The sequence below is a fragment of the Tenrec ecaudatus genome, chromosome 15, assembly GCF_050624435.1.
Source record: "Tenrec ecaudatus isolate mTenEca1 chromosome 15, mTenEca1.hap1, whole genome shotgun sequence".
Lineage (NCBI taxonomy): Eukaryota > Metazoa > Chordata > Mammalia > Afrosoricida > Tenrecidae > Tenrec > Tenrec ecaudatus.
Genome location: NC_134544.1, coordinates 40695298 through 40722640, shown reverse-complemented (window position 1 = coordinate 40722640; position 27343 = coordinate 40695298). Strand labels below are relative to the sequence as shown.

Genomic DNA, 27343 nt, shown 5'->3' with positions numbered 1-27343 from the left:
AAATACAAGTAACTATGTTAATCAGGACAGAAACCCAATTCAAATAGTCTTGAAACAAGAAAGGGACTTTATTGGCTCACAAAACTTTAAAAGTCCAGAGGTAGGGCAGGCTTTAGGCACAGCTGGATCTAGGGCCTCGAGAAAAATGACTTCAGGACTTAGTTCTCTTTCCACTTCGAGCCTCTGAGTTTCTTCTCAGTTGGGCTCTCTTCACATGGTACACATTCAGGCTCACACAGTTCTTCGTCCCTGGGATCTCATTAGAACCTTCTTATAAACAGTTCCAGAAGTTTTGTTGAGATTCCCATTCACCTGACCTGAGGTATAGCCCATTCGTTAATCACTGTGGCTACGGAGCCAGGTGACTCAGAATAGCTAGGCCGGGTCATTTGTTCACCCTGCGTGGGGGCTGGAGGAGGGTGACACCATCTCAGTCACAGAGAATGGGTTCCCCACAGCAAATAAGGGTCTCTGATCAGAAAGTGGGGAGAGAAAGGCTGAAGAAACAAACACATCAGATGTCTGCACACAATCCAATACGAAGGCAGGTAAAGGATATGAACAATTTATGGGTAAAAACACAAATGGCCAATAAACACAGAAACAGCCCTCGCCTTACAACTAACTGGGGAGACACAATTTTTTTTTAATTCCCCCACCAGATGAAAGCTATCAAATGTACATATGGCGGTGTGGGGAAATGGGCACTTTCCATAGTTTGTACAATGTGGAAGGCTAAGGCTGTTCTGTTAGAAATGACATCCTCTGACCCAACATCGCCCATCTAGGGCTCCCTTCGAAAGAAACATTCACACACATGCACAGATATAGCTGAGTAATATGTTTACTTCAGCACTGTAAGAGAGAAATAAAAAAGGCAATAGTTCAGCAATGGTATTTTTAAAGAACTAAGTTCTATGGAGCCAGTAAAGAAAGTCAAGGATCTCAGAATATCTTTGAGACTTCACCCCAACCCCCTCGAGAGAGACTATCTTTACCGTGGTTTGTATGTGCACCTGTGTGCTTATGGAGGTAGGAAAGGGGGAAGAGAAGGACGCAGCCTAAACTGGGAAGTGGAATGTGATTAAGTGCCAGAGAAAGGGGTCTCACTTGACGGTTTTACCTGTGCATCACTGACAGCTTTGTACAGTGAAGCGGTAATCATCCATATGTTCATAATGAAAAAATTTACAGAACAAGAAATGCAAGTGGCCGATAAACATGAAAAGGTCTTCCTCATTAAGAAGCAAAGAAAAGGTCAAATGAATTTTTACAAGAAGGCGGCAAAACAGGTGCAGGATTCGTGGCGAGTGTAAGCAAACTGGCGCTTCTCCCCGTCCGTTGATGGAGCTGTAATTGGGTGGAGTCGTTTCTGGTGGGGCTTCCCAAAGTGTAAATGTGCACATTCTCTGACCCAATAAATCCTTATCCAACTCGATTCCTTACGGAGACACTCACAAACGTAGCAAAAATATATATTAGGAGATGGCTACTACTATAATAAAAAAAATCAGAACTTTACCCATCCGAAAGAGGTTGGTTAGAGAAGTTACATTGTATTCATGCGATGGGCTGGTAAGTAGCCACAAAAAACAATGCCTACATCACTTACTGCCGTCCACTAATTCTGACTCATAGCAACCTCATAGGACAGAGCAGAACTGGCTCTGTGGGTTCCCAAGGCAGTACACCTTTATAGTAGTAGAAAGTCTCATCTTTCAATCCCAAGGAAAGGCTGATGGCTTTGAACTACTAACTCGTGGCTAGCAGAGCTCCTTTTGTCTACATTAGAACAAAACCAATCCACCAGTCACTCCTGTCACGTCAATTCGGACTGACACTATAGGACGGAGCAAACTTGCCCCTGGGGGTCTCTGAGGTTGTAACTCCTGATGAAGAGTAGAAAGCCTCGACTTTCACCTCTCCTAGGAGCGGCTGGTGGTTTCAAACTGCTGACCGGTGGTTAGCAGCCTAACACGTAACCCACTGTGTCACCAGAGGTTCCTCCCGACACAAAAGCGGGGGGGGGGGGGGGGGGGAGGCATGTCTTAGTGCAGTACACGTAAAATGGGGATTAAAGTACCAACCTCATATGGCTGCTGTGAGGATGAAGTCAATCCACTGTAAAGCACTTACAACAGTGCTTGAGCACAGCAAGCCCAAGTATCGTATATTAAGACATTTTGCAAATACATGTATAGTATATATATATATATATATATATATATATATATATATATATATATATATACGCAAGGTCCAGAAACCTCACAGACCCACTTTAAGTCTGAGAGTGTGCGAGGGCGTTTCACTTCAGTATGCATGTGTTGTAGAAAATGACCAGCTCGACCAGCTTTCATCCTTCTAGCCATCAAGGATAAAATCATAAACGTACCCAAATTTGACAGCCCGGACTCATGGCACAGTAAGACTTTCTGTACTTGGTGTTCACAGAACTAGATTTGCGTTTTAGCTCCAACTGTCCACGTGCAAGGAACACACTGACTCCTTTCCTCTTCCACAAACCTCAGTGTGATAGGTAGTGTCTACTCCAACAGCTGGCCCGCAGATTATTTCAAAACATGGAACCCTACCTTCGGCTCACATCTGTATGATAGACAAATTGCTGAATGATCAAGTGTCAACTGGGTGTGAATGTGAGTTTAACCGCTAAGAAAGCCAGAAGGGGTGGGGGCTGGGATTAGCAGCCACCAGCACATGCTCAGTGGCTATTCAGCAGGTACCAGCATCCTGCAAGCACCAAAGGGAAGGCTCATTTGCTGACCGGCTGTGCTAAGCATGGCAATGTATGGCAACTGCCTGGTCATGGGCTGGATCTACTCATTACTCACCAAGCAGTAAGTTTAGATATTTGCCTTGTTCTAACCAGAGGTGGCGAGTACGCAGGCACACAGACCACCACTCCCCTTTTTCTTGGTGCTTTGACTGGGCTGCTAAGGCCATCGATCGCCTCTTCTCTCAGCAAAGCGTACCTTACTTCAGCCCCGGAATCCTTTCTTAACAATGTCCCGGTTATCAGACAGGGCAAGGCAAAAACCTATTAGCCAGTTCTGCTATTTCTTCTAAGCTCTCACATTACCAAACGTCTTTGGCATTTAAGTCAAACGTACCCCGGGAAGCTCCTTTGTGCACAGAAACGAAAAGATCTGAAGACTCATGACATTGAAGTCAAAGAGAGGCCCCCTCTCAAAATCAACTTGGAGAAAAGCCAGTTATAAATAAACCAATCAACCTGAGATCGTTTATCTCAGAGCGGAGGAGTTTGCAGCTTTATTGGACAATGAGATTTGTTTCCTCAGCCACATAAAGAAAGACCCAAACAAAAGTCCCAATATTTTGTATAACTTAAAATACATTATATCATTGCTACATATTTATACTTTAATAAATCTTAATCTATAGAGCACATTTCTTACCATTGTTATCAGAAAATCTATAAACAAGCTCCACTCTGTACCACCTTGTCTGCCAGCTGGACGCATGTTCCTTACTACCCCTGTAACAGGCTCACGCACATCCACCTCGCTTTCCATGTTTGAATTTGATCCCAGCACCGATGGAACCAAAATCTCTGCAACTGTGTCTGTATTAAAGTGGGACATTTTCCACAACCAGGATACCCATTCTAAAAATGCCCTTCCTCATAGACTCTTCCAGTTTCCTACCGAATAGTAGAACCACAGAACTTGGGATTCTCAGCCAAGGAGTATATAATCCTACTGCTACAATGTATTACCATAATACATTTCAAAAAATGTGTTAAGATTGGAAATTTTTTAAAAGTCCAGTCAATTCTGTTAATGAACTAGTTAAGAAGCTAGTGTTTATTTTTAAAACAGAATAGTTCACTCAACTCAACATATAGGTACAACCTCAATGCTACAGAGGTTGTTTTCATGAAAGACTCAACAAACTTCCAAACTCTGATCGAGTATCTGACTCAGCTCTGAAAAACTGTTGGGGAGTTGGACAGCTCTAAGCTGTTAAGTCTCTACACCCTCTTCCCCTGAACCCTGGCCCGAAATACAACATCCGGGTAAGAGAACTATGGTTCTGACGATCTCAGAGGGGAGCCCCCCCAGGATTGATCAGACGGGGGAAAAACAGTTTCGGCTGACTCCCAATGAGTTACAGTGGAAGAAATACCCACCTATTCATGGCAGGAATACAGATACAGTACCTAGCACAGTGCCTTGTCAATAGAAAACATTTCATAAACACATTGCTGTTGTTTTTTAATCTTGTTCAACCATTGTGTAGGCCCCCCTCCCAAAAAAAGAACAACAAACCTGATATTTGATACCCACTGGTCAGAGAATGCTGTCCTCAACAACGATGAAGGCAATTTAATCACAAATTACAACTTTGTTAAGACGTTTCCAAAGCCAGACCAGTACCCTTGCGTTCACATCTCCCCTTCCACACTGCCATTCACTACAATTCCTCCCTGATGTGTCTTCCTTTAGTTGTAACTGTAGCTTGGACTGCCCACTTTCTAGAGATGCACGGGAGAACATTTATTTTCATGAGCGGGACGCCTCCAAAACACATGCAGGAGGGCCTTTTTGGCGCTTTCCTGCAGGAAGGTACACAACACAGGCAAATTCCTTGATATACTCCCATTTTCAGAGCAAAGTGTGTATCTTCCCCAATCTTGCGTATTCCCACTCACTTTTTTTTTTTGATGTTTTTATCGCCACCACCTCCTCAGCTGAAATCTCAAGGTTCATTTTACCCAGTGGCACGAGTCATCCTGTAGCTCGGATTTCCTGACATGCACGGACTAGGTAAAAAGAGGCCGAAGGGTAAACTTTGGACAGGTGGTGGTCCAGGTAAAGTTTATACTGCCCATGCTTTTAATGCAGAAGGGATGTCTCTGTGAAGATGACTTAATGAGCAATATGAAAATAACCTACTTGTCTAAAAGGGAACTTAAGAAAGGATCAAGAACCAGCTCGTGATCTGGAAAAATAACTGAGTATAAACATCACAGGGATGACTTAGGCATTGACACCTGAACTGAGTGTAATACCTCCATCTTGGCAGGTATGACGACACTACTTCTCTCAAGACAAACTATTAATGCTGAGTGAAGATTCGCTACACTTCCCAGTGGATTTTTTTTCCTGCCAATCAAAAGGGAGACAAAACGATAGTGTATTCTTTTGTTTTCATGTTGTCTTCATTTCTGAAGAAAAAGACCTGAGTGCTAAATTTTTTTCCTCGCCCAAACTTCTTAAACTTTCACAACATTCAGAAGTTTTTCTGCATTGTGTCTTCTCTGATGTCTAAAGAGATTTGAGCTCTGACTGTAGGATTTCCCACACTGCACACATTCGTAAGGTTTCTCCCCAGTGTGGATTCGCTGATGATTAATAAGCCCAGAATTCTGGCTAAAGGCCTTTCCGCATTCCAGACACTTGTACGGCTTTTCTCCAGTGTGGACTCTCTGGTGCTGCACAAGGATGGAGCTTCGGCTGAAGGCCTTCCCGCACTCGACACACCCGTAGGGCTTCTCGCCACTGTGGATCCTTTGATGGAGAATCAGGGCCGAGCCCTGGCTGAAGTGTTTGCCACACTCGTCACAAATATGCTGTTTCTTTCGAGAGGGATTGCGCTTCCTTTCAAACCTGCCCTTGGGGAAGCAGGCTTCTCCGTATTTAAAAAGCTGAGGGACACCAACGCTGAGAGCGCCAGGGGCCTCCTGCGATCCAACGGCGGAAGGAATCTCCTGCTTTGGAGCGAGGGCTCCATTCTCAGTCCTAGCATCATCATCTGAAAGAGACAGAAAACAGCTATCACTGCCTCTGGGGAAAAGGAAGCTGCGTGGGACACATTTTTAAAACAGAAAGTAAGAGTGAGGAGCTGGCCCCATCTCATAAACAGCCCTCTGGAGAAGGGTGTTAGGGTTGGCTACTCTGAGCCTAGAGTGAAGGAGATGAGTGATTATGAGGCCGAGGCTCGGCATGGATCAAAGTGGGACTGGAGGGGAGTCAGACAACAAAGGGCGTAAAGATGGTAGATTCCAAGTTGCTCAGGAAGCTGATATGGCCACTTCTGAATGAACCTCTGTCACAAAGGAAAACTGCGCACTCAAAAAGAAGTACAATGGCCTTTTGCTTTCCGTAAAGGAGGATTTACAGAAACATGCAAAGGCTATAAATAACAAGCAATCTGATAAAAAGTGACACTTCCTGCCGTGAGCAAGACAGACAGGTCACAGTCAAGATCTGACAAAAGGCAGTCTTGGCAGAGAGAGGCCCCACCAGATGGGGCTGAAGATAACCTGAGAGCACACGAAAAGCAGACACGCTCCTGCCTTAAGGAGTACAGGTTTTCATGGGAGTTGATCCCACTTCGCGTTTGTCATGGTAAGTGGAAAAGTGAGACATTTCTCAGCCTCAGATGAAAAGCCTGGCCCGCCAACATGCGGTGAATCACCATCCCCTACACACAGAAATATGAGCAAATCCAACCAACTCGACAAGACCAGCAGGCACCAGTGCTGAGGCCGAAGATGAGGGGACAGGGAAACCAGGTGAATGGAACTGGAGACCCAGGAGGAAATAGGGAGAGTGCTGACATGGAGGGGATTGTCACGGAACAACCGTGCATGACACACTGATGGGAAACTATTTGCCATGGAAGCATCTAAAGCACAACAGAATGTGTAAAAAGCACATTAAAAAAAAGCATATCTCATTAACAGACTTCAAGTCTTACAAAGACAGGCATGCAGTTCATGAAGGTTAATTAGCAGCACTTTAAAAAGTGGTAAAGTTGATCAAGAGGTAACAAGGGTCTGGCCAGGCAGGAAGGCTGACAAGGAGCGAATGAATAGAGGCAATTAGCAAGGTCTTGCCCTGGGGACAGGTGACACACTAAGTGGATGCTCCCAAGCGGGAGAAAAACTAGATTACTGAGAAAAGGTTATCTGAAAACAAGTGAAAACTAGTCTCAAATTCTGGCAGGGGAGTAACTTTCTGGCCAAGACAATGTTCCCTCCAAGGTCAAAACGTGGAGTTCTCACACTATTCTGTACAGAAGGACATCCCACCACGGCCCATACCATCAGTTCTGACCTACAGACACTGGCCACTGGTGGGGGAAAAATAAGTAACTCAGCAGATCAGGGTATCTCCGACTATTCCCAAAGAGTCTCAAACAAAATTTCAACTTAATTTTTAAGATTTTGAAAAACAAACCAAGCAATTTTACGTATATGTTAGGCTATGTTAAAGTATACAACTAGGTAAGTGTTGATTTCTAATATATTGGAACAGACTAAAGTAAGTGAATTATTCCAACTATAAGCTTTTAATTTACTCTTTCTGTACTTCAAGCATATTATCACTTTCTTTTACATAAAACTTGGAAAAAGTGGGGAATTTTACCCAGATATCATCTCTACAAAGGAAACTCCGAGTGCACAACTTCTTTTAACATATTTGAACCACGGAATTTTATCATATGTGAATTTTATGTCAATAAAGTAGTTAAATATTTTTTTAAAAAGCAGTTAAAATTTTTAAAGGAAAATAAAGGTAGGGGAAGCTTCTTAGGAAAAAATGACTTTAGGTGGGATGTTGAAGAAAAAAACAAAACAAAACAGCTAGCTAAAAATTTAGAAATCCTTCTGTTACACTAAACAGAGTGGTGAAGCCAAGCTCTGTACAGGTAAGACTGAGCAGGAGATGGGCAGTAAAAGGGTGTGAAATAGACTTTAAAATAAACAATGTTGTTAACTTAGAGCCACTTGGTGGGTCTAACTGCCCAACAACTCCTGGTTAGAAGTGCTTAACCACTGCACTACCAGGGCTCCCAGATAAGCCACCGCATGCAAAATGAAAGCTTGATTTTTATACAGGTGCTGGCCCGGGGTAAAGCAAATGCCAACCGAGAAAGGGCAAGTCTTCAAGAAAGAAGCTGAAGGGGACAAAGAGGCTGATGACATGACTGTCTCGCAATAAAAAGTGTGAAGTCAGCAGATCAAGATCCTGCAGTGTGTCCAAGGACTCGCTTACTAGTCACCGCCCCTTCTTATGGGGAGAACAAGCTGCGAGGTCTGGACAAAGCTGATGAGGCCCCTGAGACATCCTCGAGTAGCCAAGGCCCACACGCTCCTGCTCCACCCCACACGTTCTTACCACAATGCCTTAGGGAGTGCAGCTCCCAGGAGGCCCATTTGAGCTGGTTCTCCACAGCATCCAGCTCAGAACTGGGTAACCCCTGAGCTTCTTCTTGAGACACCACCTCCTCGACCAGCACTTCCCGTTTTCGCCGTCGGAGAGAAACCTGAAAATAATGGGATGTGGTTCAGCTGGGAAGGAATCTGGAGGAGAACCAGAACTCAACACATGGGGGAGAATCGTGTAAAACTCCCTGGGAGCCCCTGACGTAGGACACTCTAAGCTGGTTCTCATGTAAGTTGAGCTGTTCAAGTTTACATCGTTATAACTTTTTATTCTCAGCACATTGCACTTTTGTCTTTGGGGGCTGAAATTATCTATAAACTTACAAACAATGAACAGAGGGTCATAGCGTAGTCTCTCTAATTCCAAGAGCTCTTTGACTTGAATGTGTCGTCAACAGTAAATGGGGGACTACCTGTTTGCCACAGATCTAGGTGGCAAAGCAGCTCAGGGACTGGGAGCAGTGGGGAAGAAGGCAGGCTCACAATGCCACTTACTGCAGCTGCAGGAGAAGCTGTAACCCAGCAGCTCTGCCCTCTAAGCCCGTATTTCCCACCCAGGAAGTGACCCAGGCAGGCTCACCGGTTGTCCAGGGTCATCCAGCTCACTCTCCAGATCCTCTAGCACCGTCACCGCTTCCTCTCCATTTTCGGGATGATGCTCTCGAACCCATGTCTGCAGCTCCTTGGGAAGGATGGCTACGAACTGCTCCAGCACAACCAGCTCCAAGATCTGTTCTTTTGTGTGTGTCTCGGGCCTGAGCCACAGACGGCAGAGTTCTCGGAGCTGGCTCACAGCTTCCCGGGGACCAGGCGAATCCTGGTACCCAAACTGCCGGAACCGTTGACGGAAAACCTCTGGGTCGGGAAGATGGTTCCAGGGGATGCTCGATCCCTCTTCACCATCAGGATCCTCCTCTAACTTCACTCTCAGAATTTTTTCTTCCTCCTCTGGAGTGGGGATGATAAGTACTGAATCTTCTTCCACTGATTGTGCGGACATGCTGAACTAGAAAACTTCAAGAAGAGATAACCAGGGCGGGGCACAGGCCTCAGGGTAAACCCCGTTTTCTTCACAGGCACTCCTGAAATATAAGGAAAAATAATTACTCACGTGACTGCATAGCTGATTAAGGTGGTGGGCAAACGCTAGTGAAGGAAAACTAGCGCATTGCAGTAAAAGGCATTTGTTCTACTATTTGAAAACTTCCCATCGATAACTTACATCAGAAGCCAGCAAACCACAGCTTGCCATCTAATTAGGCCTTCCAACTTTTGCGTGGCTCTGATGCTGAGACGAGTTTTCACATTTTCAAATGGCTGGAAATATCAAAGAACACTTCATAACACAGCAAATGAACTTCAAAATCCTGTCCATAAATAAAGTTTTATTGGAACACATCACACTCATTTGTTCTAGTTTCCTACTACACAGGTAGTCACTGTGACACTGCCTGAAAATGCTGTTTGCCAACTTATGAGCTACAAAATGAACAAACTCTAGTAACAAGAAGAAGCTCAGTAGAACCACAACAGGCCCATGCTCCCTCTCATCCCCCATTGTCACGGAACAGTCTGACTCAAGGGGACCCCATGTGTGACAGGGTGACAGGGCAGAACTACTCCATCGTTTTCTTGGCTGTCTCCACAAGCAGATAGTCCTGCTTTTCTCTGTGAGACTGGTTTGAATCACCAATCTTTTAAGTCATTTGAGCAGAGTGTATTTGAACTTGTCACTGTTAGCTGCCACTGAGATGCCACCCTATGTGCACACAGAACTGTTCCATAGGGTTTCCAGGGCTGTGATTTTTCAGTGTAACCTTGGTGGCTTAGCAGTTACACATTGGGCTGCTAACTGCAAGGTCAGCAGTTCTAACCCACCAGCCGCTCCCTGGGAGAAAGATGAGGCTTTCTACACTCTGAGAAACTCGCCAGCAGTTCTATCACCTCATAGGGCCGCTGAGTGTTGCAACTGACTCGACGGCAAGGGGTGTGGTTTGAGTTTGAACCTTTCCGAAGCAAATGTTCACTCAGGCCCATTTCTGAGGTGCTTTGGGCGGGTTCAACCAACCTCTTGGCTAGTGGTTCTATCACCCAGAGACCCCGGCATTGGACCCTAGAACCATGCATTTGCAATTCAGGCAGCAGTTCTCCACCTGGGAGTCGAACAACCCTTTCACTGGGGTCGCCTAAGACCATCGGAAAACACATAAATAATTCACAATATATCATTACATATTGTTTGTGATTAATCACTATGCTTTATCAGATATTTAGATGATTCATAACAGTAGCAAAATGAGTTATGAAGTTGCAACAAAATCATTTTATGGCTGGGGTTCACCACCACACGAGGAACTGTATTAAAGGGCCGTGGCATGAGGAAGGTTGAGAACCACTGAATTAAGGCCTGGTCTTCTTCAGCTCACTTGCTCAAACTCAAAAGTAGAGACTACTGTTGGGTGAGCAGCCAGGCACCTTACCAGGAGAACTCCAGGGGAAGTTACAGGATCAGTGGCCAGAGATTCGGAGAGAGGGGAAAGGCGTGGCCATGAGCAGCCCAGGACATATTTAGGGCAGTGATGGGGTTTTGCCCTTCATGGTAGGCACATGACACAGGCCCACAGAGCCACACGGAGTAGCGCGGGTGGTGGTGTGGGTTGCGCAGTGGGCAGCTAACCAGTCAGCAGTTACTGCTCAGGAGAAAGAGGTGCTTTCTACTCACTGGAAGAATTACAGTCTCGGAAACCAACAGGGCAGTTCAGCTCTGTCATTACAGGGTCACTACGAGTTGGAATCAACTCAATGGCAATCCCCCGCCCCCTTTTAAAAATAGAACCATTCACGATGAAGAGTAGGTGCTCTAGAAAGAATTGTAGCAACATTTAAGAATATGCCCTATCTTACTCATTCGTACATGAAAAAAAAAATCATTGAGATGGTTTATTTTTGTGAATACTGGCAGGGGGTTAAAGTGGGAACTTTATTAAAAAATACTCCATTGCCCAACAGCGGGCCACACAATATTGAAAAAAGCTACACCAGGTGCCATACAAATATTCTGTCACCCAGAACACCGTAAGTACATTTAAATTTAGGACAGACATTGAACACACAGAAACAAGAACCCCCAGAAACTGCCGCCCTTTAGGACCCAGAAGATTCTGAGTAAAACAGGACCCCAAGGCTTTCTTTCCCAGGCTGCAAATCTTGACAGAGCAGACTGCCACATCTTTTTCCCCAGGAGGAAATGATGGGTTTGAACAAGCAACCTTAGCAGCCAAGTGCTTAACCACTGCACAGCCAGGATTCCATGCACAAGCACCACAAACTACCTGAAGAAAAAGCTACTGTGCAGAAACCAGTCTAATGAGGCAGGAGTTTACCAAGTGCGATTCCTGATCCTGCTTAGTATTGCACAGTCATGTCTGAGGCTCTGTATGTAACACAAGTAATAAGCCAAGTCATCACCGTGGATTTCAGGCCCAGAAACGGAAAAGCCGGGAACTTCCAGAAATTCACTACAATCCTCAAGATGGAGGCGGGGACGCAGAGAACCCCTTGGTAGGAATGCCAAGGCGTTTCCAAAAGTTCGTGGAATAATTCCAATCCCATTTAATCCCATGAACTTTCTGAAGCCTTCTCCCGCCCTCCTTAATCCAGGATTAATGAAGGACTCTGCAGTGTAGTGGCCTATAACCCGGGTGTAGCCAACACATTCCGCTGTCCTTCAGGAACCCACTTTGTCAACCAAACAGCTCTCCATGAAACCGGTGCCCTTCCTTTAGGTTCTCAGGACAAGGTGCCCGCGGTACGTGGCGCGCACTTGGCGGTCAGGCAGCAGCGTCTCGGGGGAAGAGCGCCGGCCCAGCCCACCGCGCTCCTGCACGGCGCGCTCGGATCCCGCCTCGGGCCCCTCTCCCGGCCACTGACGGGGTCAGGTTCCTGAAGAGCAAAGGCTACCCGGCGACCACGGTCCAAACTGCGGCACTTCCGGCCGGGGCTGGTGGGACTACAAGTCCCGGCAGCCCTCGCGCCAGACCCTCCAGCCCCCACCTCCGCCCCCAATCTAGTCCCAGAACCCTCCGCGAGATACGCCAGGGCCTCGAAATAGAACAAAACCGGCCGGTGGGGGAGGGGGCAGGCGGGGACCGCCGGGGGGACACGGGAATGGACGAGGACGCGCTGCAGGTGGCGAAGACCGGCGCAGGTCCCCTGTCTTCCCCTCCCGTCGCTTAGCTGCTGGTACAGAGTACGCGACCGGTGCCTTACGCCCCCCTAGAAGCGGAGGAAGGTGCCCCGACCCGGTTCCGTCACCCGCTCCTTCCACGCGGACCGCAGCCTTGGACCACGCGCCCCCTTCATACACCCTTGCCCCGCTCGGACGCACACCTCCGGCTCCGGACCCGCAGCCGCCTCGCTGTCCACGGCCGACGCAGAAACGCCGCTCCGCAAGCCCTTCCCAGAAGGCTCCGGCGCGGACTGCTTCCGGTCTGCTGGCCCGAAGGGGCGGGGAGAGGCGAAGCCCCCGCGTTGCCATGGAGACGCACTCGGGCAGGGGGAGGGGCGGCGGGATGACAATGACCGCATTGAGTCGGCGCTTGGCCGCGGGCCTCTGCGGACAGCCCAGAGTTGTGTGTATCACTTCAAAGGAAAAGGACGAAGTAAGTGCACCGCTAAGACCGCCTACAGTTTAACGAGGCCGTTCGCAGTCTTTATCTCGTGTGGCTCTTAGAGTAACCCGCAATCATTGCGTCGCGGGGAACTGCTCTTCATACCTTCCATGTATTAATCAGTTTAATTTTCACAACAACCCTAAGACAGCCAACCAAAACCAGACTCGCTTTCATTAAGTCAGTCAATCGATACCAATTCCTAGTGACAGGACTCTAACTCTTCACAGGGGGATAAAGCCCAGTCTTTCTCCTCGTGACCGGTGGTGGTTTTGAACTGCTGACCTAGCTGTTAGCAGCCCAAGGCGTAGCCAGTACACCACCAGAACTCTTTACCTAGCGACAGACACTTTTATTGTCCCCATTTCACAGATGGGGAGCTCTCGGGGGCCCAGAGGGTTAAGCGTTAAGCTGCAGTCAGATAAATGGGTAGTTCAATCCACCAGCCCACTCTGCAGGAGAAAGGCAGGGCTTTCTATCCCTCTCAAGGTACAGTCTCTGGACCTCTGAGGGCCAGTTTTGCCTTGTCACCGTGGGCTGGCATGGACTTGATGAAAGTGAGTTTGATTATGCTGGGATGTCTTTGAGCTCCTGTCTGTGAAAATTGACTCCTATAAAGAGTGAACGTCTTGGGAACTCACGGGGGCTCCCCCCACGGCCGTGAGCTTTTTCACAAGTGAGATATCTGGGGCACAATCATAGAACTCGCCAAAATGTCCTTGTAAGTGGGGACCAAGGTTTGAAACCAAGGCAGGATGCCAACCTTTGAGGTTCCTGTCCACTAGGCTGCAGAACGCTTACTATGACCGGTGTATCCTTGAAGGAAATAAAAGGAGACTGATGAAGAGCTTTGGTAAAGGTCTCAGGGTGGATTTGCAGAGCGCAGGGTCATCTGTTGACTTCAGTTTGAACTCCAGCATTTTATACCACAAAGCAGCTGAAAAGACATTATTGTAAAACAAATCACCATTTCATTATATAAAGGCGCCCAATGGGTCTTCTCCGCCTTCAATGTGACATAAAAATTCCCGTGGCCTGCCCTCTCTGACCTCAGCTTTTAGGCTTATGTGACCCAGAATACTTAGCCTCATTACTCTTAATAGCATGTTTCAAAGTGATCCTGTTTATTTATGTATTCATTGGTGGAGGGGGACGGAGTTGGTTGATTGGTTTTCTTTTGTCTGTAAATTCCCTAAGAGCAGGGACCCTGTTTGTCTTGTGCCCCAGAGTATCCCCACCTGGTCCCAGGATGCTGCCTTCCTGGTACAGAGAACTCAATATTTATTGAATGCATTCATGAATTCTGGGATGGCCACATTGCTGCCCTGGCTAGGTCACATGTCAGACTTCAGAAACCACACAAAAGGAGCTCTGTTGCTATTTAAGATCTATGTCCACCCCCACCCCCTACCCCCAGGGTTATTCCAGGATCAGTTTTCCACCTCATTCCGAAAAGTGCCCCTTGCGAAATGGCCTCTTGCTCTGCTGGATGCCTGAAAGAGGGAAGCAGTGAGCAACTGATGGTATAAAACAACCTCTCACTCTGATCCAAATGCCCATCTCGCCATGTCATTAGGTGTAACAACAGAACGACCCCATAAGAATTCCCAGGAGTCAACTCGGTGGCATTGAGGGTTTTGATGTTTTTGGTTTAATCTTTGTAGGAACAGCTCAAAGCGGCTGGTGGTTTTGAATCGCTATACTATAGATTAGCAGCTGAGCATCTAACTTCTCCATAACTGCTGCTCACTTGAATGCCCTTTCCCTCCCAGAAGACTTCAGAATCCAGCCTGCTCATTCTCCTACTTAGTGACTGCCACCAATCAGCTTGATTGTTCTTCTCAACTTCTCTTTTGTGCTTCATAAAGGCTAGCTTCCATCCAATGAAAGATGTCCAAAAGAATGTGGAAATTATCAAATAAGGTTATCTATAAATAAAGTTTTGTTGAGGATTCAAAATCAGTTGCCGCAGGACATCAACAGGGAACTGTAAGAAATTTAATCAGGCTTCAGAAGCAGACAGAGAACATGGTTGATGGATCTTGGCTGAAAGCAAAGAGTACCAAAGAGATACATAACCTGTGTTTTATTGATGACAAAAGAGGAGTTCAAAAAAAAAAAAGAAAGGAAAAAGGCATTTGACTGTGTGGCTCATGGATATAAACTAGGGACAAGATTGCAAAGAATTGGAATTACAGAACATTTAATAAGCTCCTAAGACCCTACAGGACAGAGTAGAAGTGCTCCTGTGTTAACTTTTTATGGGAGTAGAAAGCCTCATCTTTCTCCTGTGAAAGAGCTGGTGGTTTCAAACTGTTGACCTTGTGGTTAGCAGCCCGATGCATAACCCACTACACCACCAGGGCTCCTATCATTCTCATGCTGCCGAAGAAACTTCCCATAAATAAACAGGAAGTCATGTTAAGGGATCTGTGAGGCATCTGTTGCTTTGTTGGGTGGCTTGTTCCTCCTCTTAAATTACAAACAGAATGAACCTCAAATGAAAGACTCCTACATTTTTAACAAGAGAAAAATATACAAAGCCCAATGACTATTGACATTCACCAAAGCTGTGAAGTGCAATCACAATCTGAAAATTATCTAAGCAAAATGTGCATTCGGTTTTCCCCTTACTATATTTATCAAGCATCTTAGCGACACGAACACATTCACCCTGCACTTATTTCTGGAGTGACCCTCAGCACCTGCTAGCATTGTACTTTCTGAGATCACCATGGTTACCCTACATGAGGAGTCCAGTCAGGCACAGTGCACGCTATGAGCCTCCTCCGCCCCCTTTCCTTCCAAGGCCTTTCATTTCTGATGTTTTTCTGTATCCTGTAGTGGATACCTGTTGCATTATGGGAAACACAATCATATAGTTGTAATGAATAACCATTTTAGGAAGAATGTGTGGGGAAAAGAGCCTAAGCTATACACTATCAAAGTAATTTTAATAACATACAAGTCAGTCATTTTATCCTGAAACAGGGATTGGATTTATTATGAGCAAAACTTCTTGTTTATCAAGGCAATCTAAAAATGTTGTCTTAACACTTATTGACGAGAATGGTTAGACTTGACAATAGTTTGTAAGGGACTGCAGCGTGCTCTTTCAGTTGCAATTGAGTGATTTCCTCAGCTGTACAGGAGTTTCAAAAAGCCAGAGTCTCATTTCATGACAACTTGTCTCAAAAGTCCTCTTACTGAGAACTCAGAAGACCCTGAAAAAGCTATGTTTTGATGCCTGAAGGATTCAAAGCTGATTTAACCTGTGGGACGCCTCGGCTGGTTGTCAGCTGCTGCGTTAAACTGTGGCAACGTCTCCAAGGTGCTCTGTCTTTGCAGTGTCCCCAGATCCAGGCTTCGTCAGTCTCCTTTGAATGGTCTTGTTCTCCTTCGTCTTTCTCCTCCACATTGAGCTAATCATCAACCTTACAGCCCTCAGAGAGCATGCCTTTAACCATTCAAACATTCCTATGTTTAGGCCACTCCCTGGAAGCACATTCTTCATGTCTCAGTGCTTCCAAATCATGTTGTAAAGGCGATTATTATTTTATCCTAAAAGGAAAATTAATGTCATCAATAGTGAGGAGAGTTTTGTGGACTTTCAGAAGAGATGAGATCCCTTAATTTACCTCCTTCCATCACGACAACCCGGGAAATTTCAGTGGGGCTCTGAAGGTACATATTATTTGAGGTCTCTCTAATTCTAGTTTTACATTTGGAATCTAGTAACTGAAGGCAGAAGAGGAAAAAATCAGCGAATAAACAAAAAACAGCACTGTAATGGTTGGCCTTTAGGTTTTCAATGCTCAACTATGAAATGGAGGTGAATAACTATTTTCCTGCTGAGTATAACTCACTCATCCCTTCTCAACAGAGGAGAAATGCACTTGTCTGACAAGGACGATACTCATTAGTATTTGTGTTAATAATGAAAACAGTAGCACCTGTCTGAGAATGGCTTTCCCAGCACTGCTCAGAGATGGAAATTTGAGTCAGGCTTTGGAATCGCAGCCATGAGAGCTGACCCTGCATGGCTGAGCAGAAAAGCAAACAATAGGGACGTTCAGTACCCTACGCTCTCCCCTGTGGCTTTGTTGACCTGTGAAGGAAGGCGGTGGGTGTCCAGTAAACCACCGATTTTTACCCAAGGAAAGTTTCTGCCTGGTGTCTTCTTCTTGTTGGAAAAAAACAACACAACCACAAACACTGAGGACATGCTTTGATTCCCTCATGACACTGTCGGGACCTGTTCCCTAATGTGTCTCTTCTTATGTCGGAAAAGATTTGAGCTCTGACTGAAGGCTTTCCCACACTCGTGGCACGTGTAGGGCTTTTCCCCAGTGTGGGTTCTCCGATGCTGAACAAGGACTGCGCTCCGGCTGAAAGCCTTTGCACACTCGCTGCAGGTGTACGGCTTCTCCCCGCTGTGGATCCGCTGATGGAGGATGAGGGCTGAGCTCTGACTGAAGTTCTTCCCGCATTCGTCACACTTGTGCTGTTTTTTCCTAGTGGGGTTTCCTTGTCTTCTTTCAAACCTGGCCGCTTGTCCGCAGGTCCCTCTAAGAGTGAAACTCGGCACGGCATTCATCCGGAGGGCGGTGGAAGCATTGACGTGCCGCTCTCTGCCTGGGGACGCCTGTTGCTTTGAAGCGGATTCCACACTTACAGTTTGGGGATCTGCATCTGAAATAAGAAACAGAGAAGTACAGGCTTCTAGTTCTCTGCTCAGGGAGGGAAGAAGAAGAAGAAGGAGAGGGAGGAGGAGGGGGAGGGGGAGAGAAGTTGAACGATCTAAGTGAAAATAGACAGGAATTGATTACTAGCAAGCAAGGTCATAAAACAGCATCACCTGGTGAGGATGGGGTAGCTAAGAGAGAGAGTTAGGAGAACACAGGCCAGGGATGCAGGGCTCTGTGGAAAAGGCGGAGTCGTGAGGAAGTGTAAAAAGACACTCCAGAGGCAGAGGAGAAGATGGAAGAAAAAGAGAGTCTAAGGGATGAGAGATTACTGAAGAAGTAGAAGAGCCATGGATTGAGTCGCCTGTGGCAGTCAGTGGTGGTAATAACCACAATTCAGAATAGAGCATCCGCAAATAGACCCAAGGCTGGATCATTCACTGAAGAAGAGGGTCGAAGAATACCAACAGGTCGGAAAGAAATACGGAAAATACAGCTTAGGCAAAAGACCACAAAACAACCCAAACTTACTGCCCTTGAGTCAATTCCGACCCCCAGGGACTCCATAAGGACAGGGCCAGGCTGCCCCTGGGGTTTCTGAGACTGCGGTTCATCTGAGAGAGCGGCTGGTGGTTTTGAACTACGTTAGCAGCCTAACGTGGAAGCACTATGCCACCAGGACGCCTTAGGCAAAAAGAGGGAGGATAAAAGACTAGGATAACTGACCGTTCACCGGGGACTAATGCCGTGAACCCCGTCATGCTGCGTGTGCTCCTTAGCACTAGCTGGATGGCCCAGTGCACTGTGTCATTTTGCTACATGAAGTGTCCATGAACAAGTACACAGCTGTTTATTGGCTTCAGCCATTCTGACTGCACACAAATCCGCTTAGCTAGAGGGCCTTTGGCCTCAGGCTACCAGGCCCCCTGAAGCTCCAATAGCACCCATAGCTTGGGTGTGGCTCATCAGACTTCATGTGGACATCTGAACAGATGGAATCACTTCAGTTAGCCTCAGGGCGGGATCGTGGGACAGCAGTTTACACTGAGACGATGGTGGGGGAGCACAGCAGTCTTTTCCAGGGCTGTGGACATGAAGCAGCTGAAGCTGAAGATGCCCTCATCTGAGATGACTGCACAGAGTCTGAGGGAACCCTGAAGTGCTGATGACAGGAGGCAGTCTGGGTCCTTTCAGGCCTTGTCCAGAGGTCGAGGTGAGGAAGGTGGCTCAGGAGGAAGAAAAGGCAGGGGCAGAGTGATTTCAACTCCCCCTCCCCCAAAAAATATATGAAATTAATACAAAATAAATGTACCTCTTATATTTATTTATAAGTATGGTACATTCATTTATATTCATTCAAGTAGAAACAGTTTCAGAACTGGGAAGCTTTCTGTCTCAAACTCATTATCCAAAGTGACCTAGGTGTGAAGTCACTCTGAAAATCCTGAAGTCATCAGTTGATGACAGAGACCAAGGTCATATGCAGGGGCTTTGAAAAGACATGACCACGGACCACAGAAATCAGGCAGAATGGTCTGAAGAAATGGTTCTGTTATCAGAGCATGCAATTCTAGTTTAAAACCCTCAGCCATGTGCTGCAAGACCCCGAGACCTTCTGCTTCCTGTTTGAAATTGCTTCAAAACAAACACACTCACTGCCATCAAGTCCATACTGTCACCTATAACAACCCTATAGACAGGGTAGAACTGCCCCTGTGAATTTCTGAGACTGTAACTACATGGGAGTAGAAAGCCCCATTTTCTCCCGTGCATTAGCTAGTGGTTTAGAACTGCTGACCTTGCAGTTAGCAGCCCAATAAGTGAGTAAGCACTACACCACCAGGGCTCCTCAACATGGCTACACATCTTTAAAAATGTGGGAAAGGCCCCTGTGAGGGCATTGGCTGGCAGAACACTTCTTGCCAAAGCTAAGTCGCTGCAGCAGTTAACAGCGCGCAAAGCCTCTGAAGCTGGAGTAGTTTCCCTCGCGGTCCATTTCTAGACTGGGAGCTGTTAAGAGACGGTAAGGGAGTAGAGGCGCATGCTCAAGGCACTGCAAGACAGCAAAGTCTCTGGGCAGTACTGAGGGCACTGAGCCAGGAGTTCCACAGGGAAGCCACGCTGCAGATCTGTGGTCTTTAAACTGTGTACCTTGGAGTCCCACAGACGGGCCTCAGAGGCCGCGGGAAGGGAGAGGAAGTATCAGAGCAATTCTGAGGCCAAGTGGGAGGGTGGGGGCTGGGGCTCGGGCTGGGTGTGCTTGCTCCTACTTCAGCCAAAGTAGCTGTGTCAGCGTGTTTTTTTAAATCATTTTATTGGGGGCTCCTACAATTCTTATCACAATCCATACATACGTCAATTGTATAAAGCACATTTGTACATTCGTTGCCTTCATCATTCCCAAAACATTTGCTCTCCACTTAAGCTCAGTGTCTATTTTCCATATTGGAACTCCCAATATAAGATTTCACAGAAGAAAAAGGGTAAACTGCTTAAGCCTGCTTTGGAAACCCTGGCATATTTAAATGGCCAAGAAAGATTCTAAGTATCTGTGAGGAAGAACCAAGAACAACACAGTGACACGGGGTAGGGTTCGTTTGGCAGGACAAGTGGCAGAGGGAGTTCCTGCCCTGAGGACAAGATAGGAAGAGAGATTCTCGATCTCTTGCAAGCAGCAACTCAGGTGTGTGTGATGGGCTGAAATGCCACCTGTGTCCACCACGGCGGATCTGGCTCCTCACCGTTTTGTCTTAGGGCGTGGAGCTCCCACGATGCCCAGGGGAGCTGCTTCTTGCTGGGTTTGAACCGATTACTCGGTAACTCCTGCCTTACTCGCCATGGTGCTCGCGCCTCTGCAAATGCGTTTTCTCTTGGTCCGAAACACAAGACCTGACAAAAGTCCAGTGTGACTGAGGTTAAAGAAGGCGAACCTTAGTTGAGTTTCAGGGTAAAACAACAGAGAAGAAACATTGTAGAAAATGCCCTGGGGCAGGAGAGAGCCTCTCAGAGTGCAATGTAGGAACCATGAAACATACAACTTGCCTCTAGTAACTAACTGCTTCCTCCCCGCCCCCTATCATGATCCCAATTCTACCTTACAAATCTGGCTAGACCACAGGATGTACACTGGTACAGATGGGAACTGGAAATACAGGGAATCCAGGGCAGATAATTCCTTCAGGACCAGTGGTGTGAGTGGCGATACTAGGAGGGTGGAGGGAGGGTGGGTTGGAAAGGGAGAACCGATTACAAGGATCTACATGTGACAGACAACAGAAAAGTGGGTGAAGGGAGATGTTAGACAGTGCAAGATATGACAAAATAATAATTTATAAATTATCAAGGGTTCATGAGGGAGGGGGGAGCAAGCAGGGAGGGAGAGAAAAAATGAACTGATGCCAGGGTCTTAAGTGGAGAGCAAATGTTTTGAGAATGAAGAGGGCAATGAATGTACAAATGTGCTTTACACAATTGATGTATGTATGGATGCTGATAAGAGTTGTATGAGCCCCTAATAAAATGATTTTTAAGAAAAAGAAAATGCCCTGGGGCAAAGGAAAGGGACGAGAAGAAGGAAGCAGAATGGGGGACTATTTTCTGGGATACCTATGAGTCCACTGCCAGCCAACGCACCCAATTGAATCACTCTAGCCCTCAGTGACCAGCCACTGCCCCTGACCTGGTCCTGCATCCCCGAGAATGTCCTCCTTACCTGTTCAGCTGGTGCATCAAACTCTTGCTCCACCTCCTCCAGCACTGTCACAGCTTCGTCTCCATTCTCCGGGTGATGCTTCTGCACCCAGGCCTGCAGCTCCTCGGGCAGGATGGCCAGGAACTGCTCCAGCACCAGCAGCTCCAGGATCTGCTCCTTGGTGTGCACCTCGGGCCTCAGCCAGAGATGGCAGAGCTCGCGGAGCTGGCTCAGAGCCTCGCGGGGCCCAGGTGCATTCTGGTAGCCATAGTGCCTGAACTGTTGGCGGAAAGCCTCTGCACTGTAGCGGTTGGTCCAGTGGAGGCCGCAGTCCTGAGCACAGGCCTGCTCTTCCCCTTCCATCTTCACGATCAGAATCCTGCCAGACTCTGCTGAAGTTGGTGGAGGGGGTGTTGGTGACGTTCTCAAAGTTGCAGACATTTTCACCTCGAATAGCCCGAGGCAGTTAGGCTTTAATCCTCAAGGAAGTGGAGCTCTCCTGTGAACACGCCTTAAGGGATTAAAGAACCAAATGGAAACAAAAACAAAGGAAACAGGTGTCTTAGAACCGCCAATGCCTTTAGGATAGAAACATTGTATAGACCTACCTTAATCTTAACGTAAACCATGCTTTAAAGAATAGATCTCTAAGTGAGTCAAGAAGCTATGATTCATTCATTCATATACAGGAGTAATTCCCAAAGGGCTAATTAAATCCCATCCTGCCCTTTGCACAGTTTGAAAAAATAGTTTCATCAACAACTACTCTTTAGTGGATTTTTTTCTGTTCTCCTTTTTATTAACAATTGAAACGATTATTTTGACCTTAAAGGAAACATTCACAAGAAATCATATATGAGGGAGTACCCAAAAAACCCGGAATTTTTTCAAGACTATACAATTCTTATTATTATCTTTTTACAAAACTTTAGCACCTTCAAAGTACTGTCCCTTACACTTGATGCACTTGTCAAATCTTTGACTCCATTCTTGGAAACATTTTTCAAACTCATGTTTGGATAGCTGACAGCACATGCTTCCCTTTTTTCTTCACCTCTTCTAAGTCATTAGATCACTGTCCTCCTGTGCCCCTCTTCATTTGAGAAAACAAAAAGAAGTCTCACGGAGTGAGGTTAAAGGCAAAATGGCGGTGCTGGGGTGTGGATCCAGGCCATCTATCCATCCATCATCAACTATGCTGGGCTGTCAGGAGGCTGGCGGTAGGAGATGCCCCTCAGTAGCAACCCTTACCCAACCTCCCGCAGAGCCCTGGGGGTGGGGTGGGTGTTAGGCTGCTAACTACAAGGTCAGGGGCTCAAACCCACCAGCCATTGCACAGGAGAAAGTGAAGCTGTCTGAGAAACTCCAGGTAGTGGTTTCGAGTTATGCTATTAACTGCAAAGTCTGACGTTCAAAACCACTTGGGAGAAAGACTGTGCTATTCCCATAAAGATATACAGTCTCCAAAACCCACCGTGAACGCTAGCGTCACTACGGGATGGAATTGACTTGATGGCAGCGGGTTATGTAAGCACCCTAGCACTTAGGAGGAAGCCACTGGGAGCCAGAGCATGGACAGTGGCTAAGAACAAGAAAGAAGACTTGGAACATGTTGATACCACCAGTGTGGAGTTATTCGGGGGCATTCCTTTGGAAGGAGCCTCATATTGCAGTGGGTTGAGCCTTGGGCTCCTAAGGAAAGGTTCGTGGTTGAACTACTCAGCTGCCCTGCAGAGAAAGGTGAGACAGTCTCTTTCTGTCAAGGAGCTGTTCTACTCTGTTCTGTAGGGTGACCTAGAGTGGGAAGTGGACCTACTGGGGTTTTTTTGTAAGGCCCAAATCGGGGCATTCTGGGGCACCTGGTTGCTAAGCAAAGGGCAGGGCTTGGACCCCACTGCTGGGGAGAGAAGTGTAGCAATCTGTTTCCTGCTAGGGGCCAGCCTCGGAAGCCTTATGTATGGGCAGTTCCACTCTGTCCTACAGGGTCGCCTTAGTTAGGTGGAACGGTCTTTTGGAGGGCAAAGCAGCGCCTGGACCAGAATGCACTCCACGTGGTCCACACCAGTGGCAGACCCCGTAAGGTCTCAGCTTTGCTCTCGGCTCTACCCCAGGGCTCTACCCCAGGGTACCCACTGCAGTCGGTGGATCCTAGTGAGGATTCTCGAGGCTGTCCGTGGGGCAGCACGCCGCTCCTCTTCCCCCAGAGTCTGGTGGGTTTGAACCTCTGACCTTGAAATGAACAGCATGGCTCAATCCACTGTGCGACAAGCCACCACCCCCACACAGCACGGAGCTCAATGCCACACAGACTCCTTGGGATGCACGGCTTCCAGGTCTTTCCCGGGAGGTACCCCGCTTGTTTCACAGTCTCTCCCCAGGGATGGCTCTGCGCGGGTGGGCGGGAGGTTGCCTTCTCCAGCACCCACCTGGGTGCCCAGCCACTGTCCCTGGTTGTCGCCCCTCTCTGGTTGGGCACAACCTCTGCGAGGTGGGGACTGGGGAAGGTGGGTGCCGGGGAGAGAGGTGGGGGTGAACGGGGTGGGCTGTGTGTCGGAGGGGGGGTCGGGGGGGGGCGGGGAGTGGGGTGTGCAGGAGCAGGGGGCCGGCACCAGGGTTGCGCAGGGCAAGAAGGGGAGGAGGCGGGTGGAAGATGGGTGGCGGGGTGAGTGCAGGCGCTCCCGATGGTGGGGGCAGGGGGGGGTGCGCAGAGGCAGAGGCTGGCCCCAGGTGACGCCGAGCTTTGAGGCCATCGACTCCTCCTAAACCCCGAGGTCGGACCCTGGACCCCCAAACCTAGGGGCCCCCTGGAAGCGTAGCCTCTCACCGCCCACCTGCAGGCTGAGCCGGACGTCCCCGCACGGTCTGGTCCTACAGGAGCTGGAGGAAACGCGGCCGAAGCTGCTTCCGGTCTTGGCCGTGCGGTGGGGTGGGGGCGGGACCTGGGTGGATGGGTTGGGGGCGCTTAAAGCAGTTGCCATGGAGACGGGCTGCCACCGTCGCCTCTGGCCTCCTGGAGTCGGAGCCAGGCTACCAGCGGTGGGGTGGGGTGGGGTGGGGGATTCACCTCAAGGGTGGGAATCCAAAGGCTCTGTCTCACAGCTTGAAGGAACGACTCTCATCACCACAAGCTCTCTCTGTGACATGACATCATGTCCCCGTTGGTGTCCCGCTGTGCCCGTTGTACCGAAAACTTGCCCAAGATCACAGAAGGGAGAGTTTTGTGCTTTCTGCTTCGATTCCCTTGTCTCTAATACCTTCAGCACGGCTCAGGTGCTGCCCCTGCACGTTGGGTGTTTTAAGTCTGACACCCCCCTCCCACCCCCTCGCGTTCACAGGAGCTCGTCTTGCCGTGTGGTCAGGTGCTAAGGAGCCGGCTCGGCCCCAGCATCCCTGTGCGGGCACACAGAGGGAAGCACTGTGCCAGCCCATCCTGGTCCCTATGCTACTGTGTGCATTCAGCTCGTCAAAGGCCTTACCCTCCTTCACTTTCCCTCCATTTTGTCCCTCCATCTTTCCCTTCTCCAGGGACTGGTCTCTCCTGACAAGATGTCCAAAGTATGTCAGACAAGTCTCGCCATCCTTGCCTCTAAGGAGCACTCTGGCCTGTAGGGTGACCTAGAGTGGGTAGTGGACCTACTGGGGCTTTTTGGTAAGGCCCAAATCGGGGCATTCCGGGGCACTTGTTTGCTAAGCAAAGGGCAGGGCTTGGACCCCACTGCAGGGGAGAGAAGTGTAGCAATCTGCTTCCTGCTAGGGGCCAACACGGATCGGTTTGTCCTTTGAGCAGTTCCAGCTTCTTCCCCAGCACCACAATGCAGGTGCAGCGGTTCTTGTGCGATCTGGCTTAGTCCATGTCCAGCTTTCACCTGCAGAGGAGGCAGGAGAAGACCATGGCTTGGATCAGGCACACCTTAGTCCTCAAAGGAACACACTTGCTCTTCCATGCTCTACAGACGGTCTGTGCACTAGGTTCCCTCCAAATGGTAACAACCACTCACGTATTTGGCTCCTAGCATGTGTGTATACTGGTCTCCCAGTGTCACAAACTACTGTCACTCCGCTACTAACCTGCACGCTGGCAAATGGAACCCACCCCACTGCACAGAAGAAGACATGCCTGGTGACCTGTTTACGTACAGATCACAATCAAAATGAGCAAGCAAACAAATAACCCGAACACCCTATGGAACAGAACCGATCTTCTCTCCACACAAAGTCGCCACAAAGTGGAATCAACTACACACACACTCTCAAATATGTGGAGCCCTGATGGCGTACTGGTTCTGCACTGGATTACGAAGCGTAAGGTTGGCTGTTGGAAACCACCAACCACTCTGTGGGAGAGAGAGAGAGAGGAGGCTCTCTACTCCTGTCAAGAGTAGAAACCCACAGGGGCAGTTCTACCCTGTGACTTGACAGCAGTGTGTCTGGTTTCGCAGATACTTAAAAAACTCACTGCCATCAAATCAAGGTTGACTCATAGTGACCCCGTGAGTTCCTGAGACTGGAACGGTTATATACTAGTATTCGTCTACGGCCTCAGATAACATTGAAAAATACCTGGGCTAAATGAACTAGAGGCCACAGTCCCCCATCTTGACTTCCATCTCCACTGTTTTCCTAGGGACCCCTGGAAAATACACTTGAATCAGGACATGGGAAATTAGGCAGGAAGAGGGTAGAGATACTTGCAAAACCATTAGCTAATTAATAAACACATAATAAGTCATTTTTGTATATTCTCAACAGAAGAATAATGCTGTTCTGGAGAGGTGAGAGAGACAAGCTTACTCAGCTTATGCCAGACTGGGGGGTTTAAGGAAGAAACTCACATTTTAATTATTGCACCGTAGGAATGACATCGCATTGGGAGAGATTCCTGCCTGAGGCAAGGAGCTTTCGCAGCCAGGAGGTTTTGCAGGACTGAGGTGTGTTGCTGGGGCAACTGCCATCACAAATAGCTCCAGCCTTCTCCCAGTGGGAGAAGGGAATGTGCTCACAGGGATGGGGATGGTGGGTGGGTTCTGACTCAGGGCAGTGAGGAATCTAACAAGGGAAAAACCCAAAGCCAAAGCCACCAAGTCGATGGTGCCAACCAGGGCAGCCCCAGGCAATTGTGTGAAGTCCTAGAAGGTGACTTCAGCAGGAAACGAATAGCTGTCTACAAGGAGAATGAAGAACTGTGAAAAGTCATGGAATTTGGCAGAAGTTAGAGATTAATTCATGGGTAGAGTCAGGTTTCCATCAATTAGCCAGACCCCAGAGGCTAAAGTAAGAAAAAAATAAAAAGGAGGAAAAATCTAAGATAATTAGTCTTGTGAAGTTTGGGTTGTCCGCGGGGAACTAGTACGCTCTGAACCCAGGGGATTTGTTAGCTTCTAGAGAGACACACACACACGCATGCACACACGCACACACAGCAGCAGCGAAGAGTTAAGCCACAGGTTTATTAAAACATAGAGTCACTTCAAAAGAAACGAAGCAGGTCCCTCTGAGAGTTGAGAAGGGCCACCTTAAGGACAGTGGAGGAATGCTTGCTCCGGGAGCTAAGTGGGGCCCCCTCTCTAGCTGAGATGGGAAGACTTCCAGTTTGCATATGGCCCTCCCAAAGGGGAGGGGGTTACTACTCTCCAGAGAGTCAAGCGACTTTCTATTCAGTTACTCGCTTCGTCCTTGGTGTCATATCGCTTCTTTCAGTTTTATCTCAACTGCTGCTCCAGGACACCATGTCTCAGAATGATCTCTGAGGACAGTCCTGGGCCAGAATTTTCCTGGGGCCTGGCTTCAAGGTGAAGGTGTCTGACAAGCCGGTTCTCACTGAGTCCCTTGTTCAACACTTGTTTCACACAGTCCCTGGTTCATCTCATGAGCATTCAGGGCAGAATTCCCTGGTCTGTCCCTGTCAAGTCTAAACATTTTGTTTTGCAACAAGGTAGCTAGGGCCAAGTTACACTTTTTATTTGTTTGCTTGCCTGATGCATTTGTGTGCATATTTTAATGGTTGGGGGTGAAGTGGCAAGAAATGAGCAGGAGCAAGGCCCCAGTGGAGCAATGCCCCAACTGCTACATGCCGGATGCATAG

General features: G+C 47.9%; 1 protein-coding gene across 2 annotated transcripts; it reads right to left on the bottom strand.

Moving 5' to 3' along the window:
* Positions 1-44: 44 nt before the first annotated feature.
* On the bottom strand, positions 45-24150 carry ZNF24 (zinc finger protein 24). 2 transcript variants are annotated; one of them, XM_075533175.1, is made up of 6 exons: positions 24093-24150; positions 21283-21772; positions 20312-20459; positions 17191-17577; positions 9040-9044; positions 45-5578 (listed from the first exon to the last, which is right to left on the bottom strand). In XM_075533175.1, the coding sequence occupies exons 2-6, from the start codon at positions 21700-21702 to the stop codon at positions 5258-5260; spliced, it is 1281 nt and encodes a 426-aa protein (XP_075389290.1). In that variant the 5' UTR covers positions 21703-21772; positions 24093-24150; the 3' UTR covers positions 45-5257. The 2 variants fall into 2 exon arrangements, with proteins under 2 accessions (XP_075389290.1, XP_075389289.1); XM_075533174.1 differs by lacking the exons at positions 17191-17577; positions 20312-20459; positions 21283-21772; positions 24093-24150 and adding exons at positions 8169-8316; positions 12605-12750 and having other exon boundaries at positions 45-5796; positions 8796-9297.
* Between the last annotated feature and the right edge of the window lie 3193 nt (positions 24151-27343).

Coding starts and splice junctions, on each gene's coding strand:
- ZNF24 (XM_075533175.1), bottom strand. CDS start 21,702: ATGTCTGCAACTTTGAGAACGTCACCAACACCCCCTCCACCAACTTCA. Junction 20,460..21,282: donor TTGATGCACCAGCTGAACAG/GTAAGGAGGACA, acceptor GACTTTTGTCAG/GTCTTGTGTTTCGGACCAAG. Junction 17,578..20,311: donor CCACGCCCTAAGACAAAACG/GTGAGGAGCCAG, acceptor TTCTTATTTCAG/ATGCAGATCCCCAAACTGTA.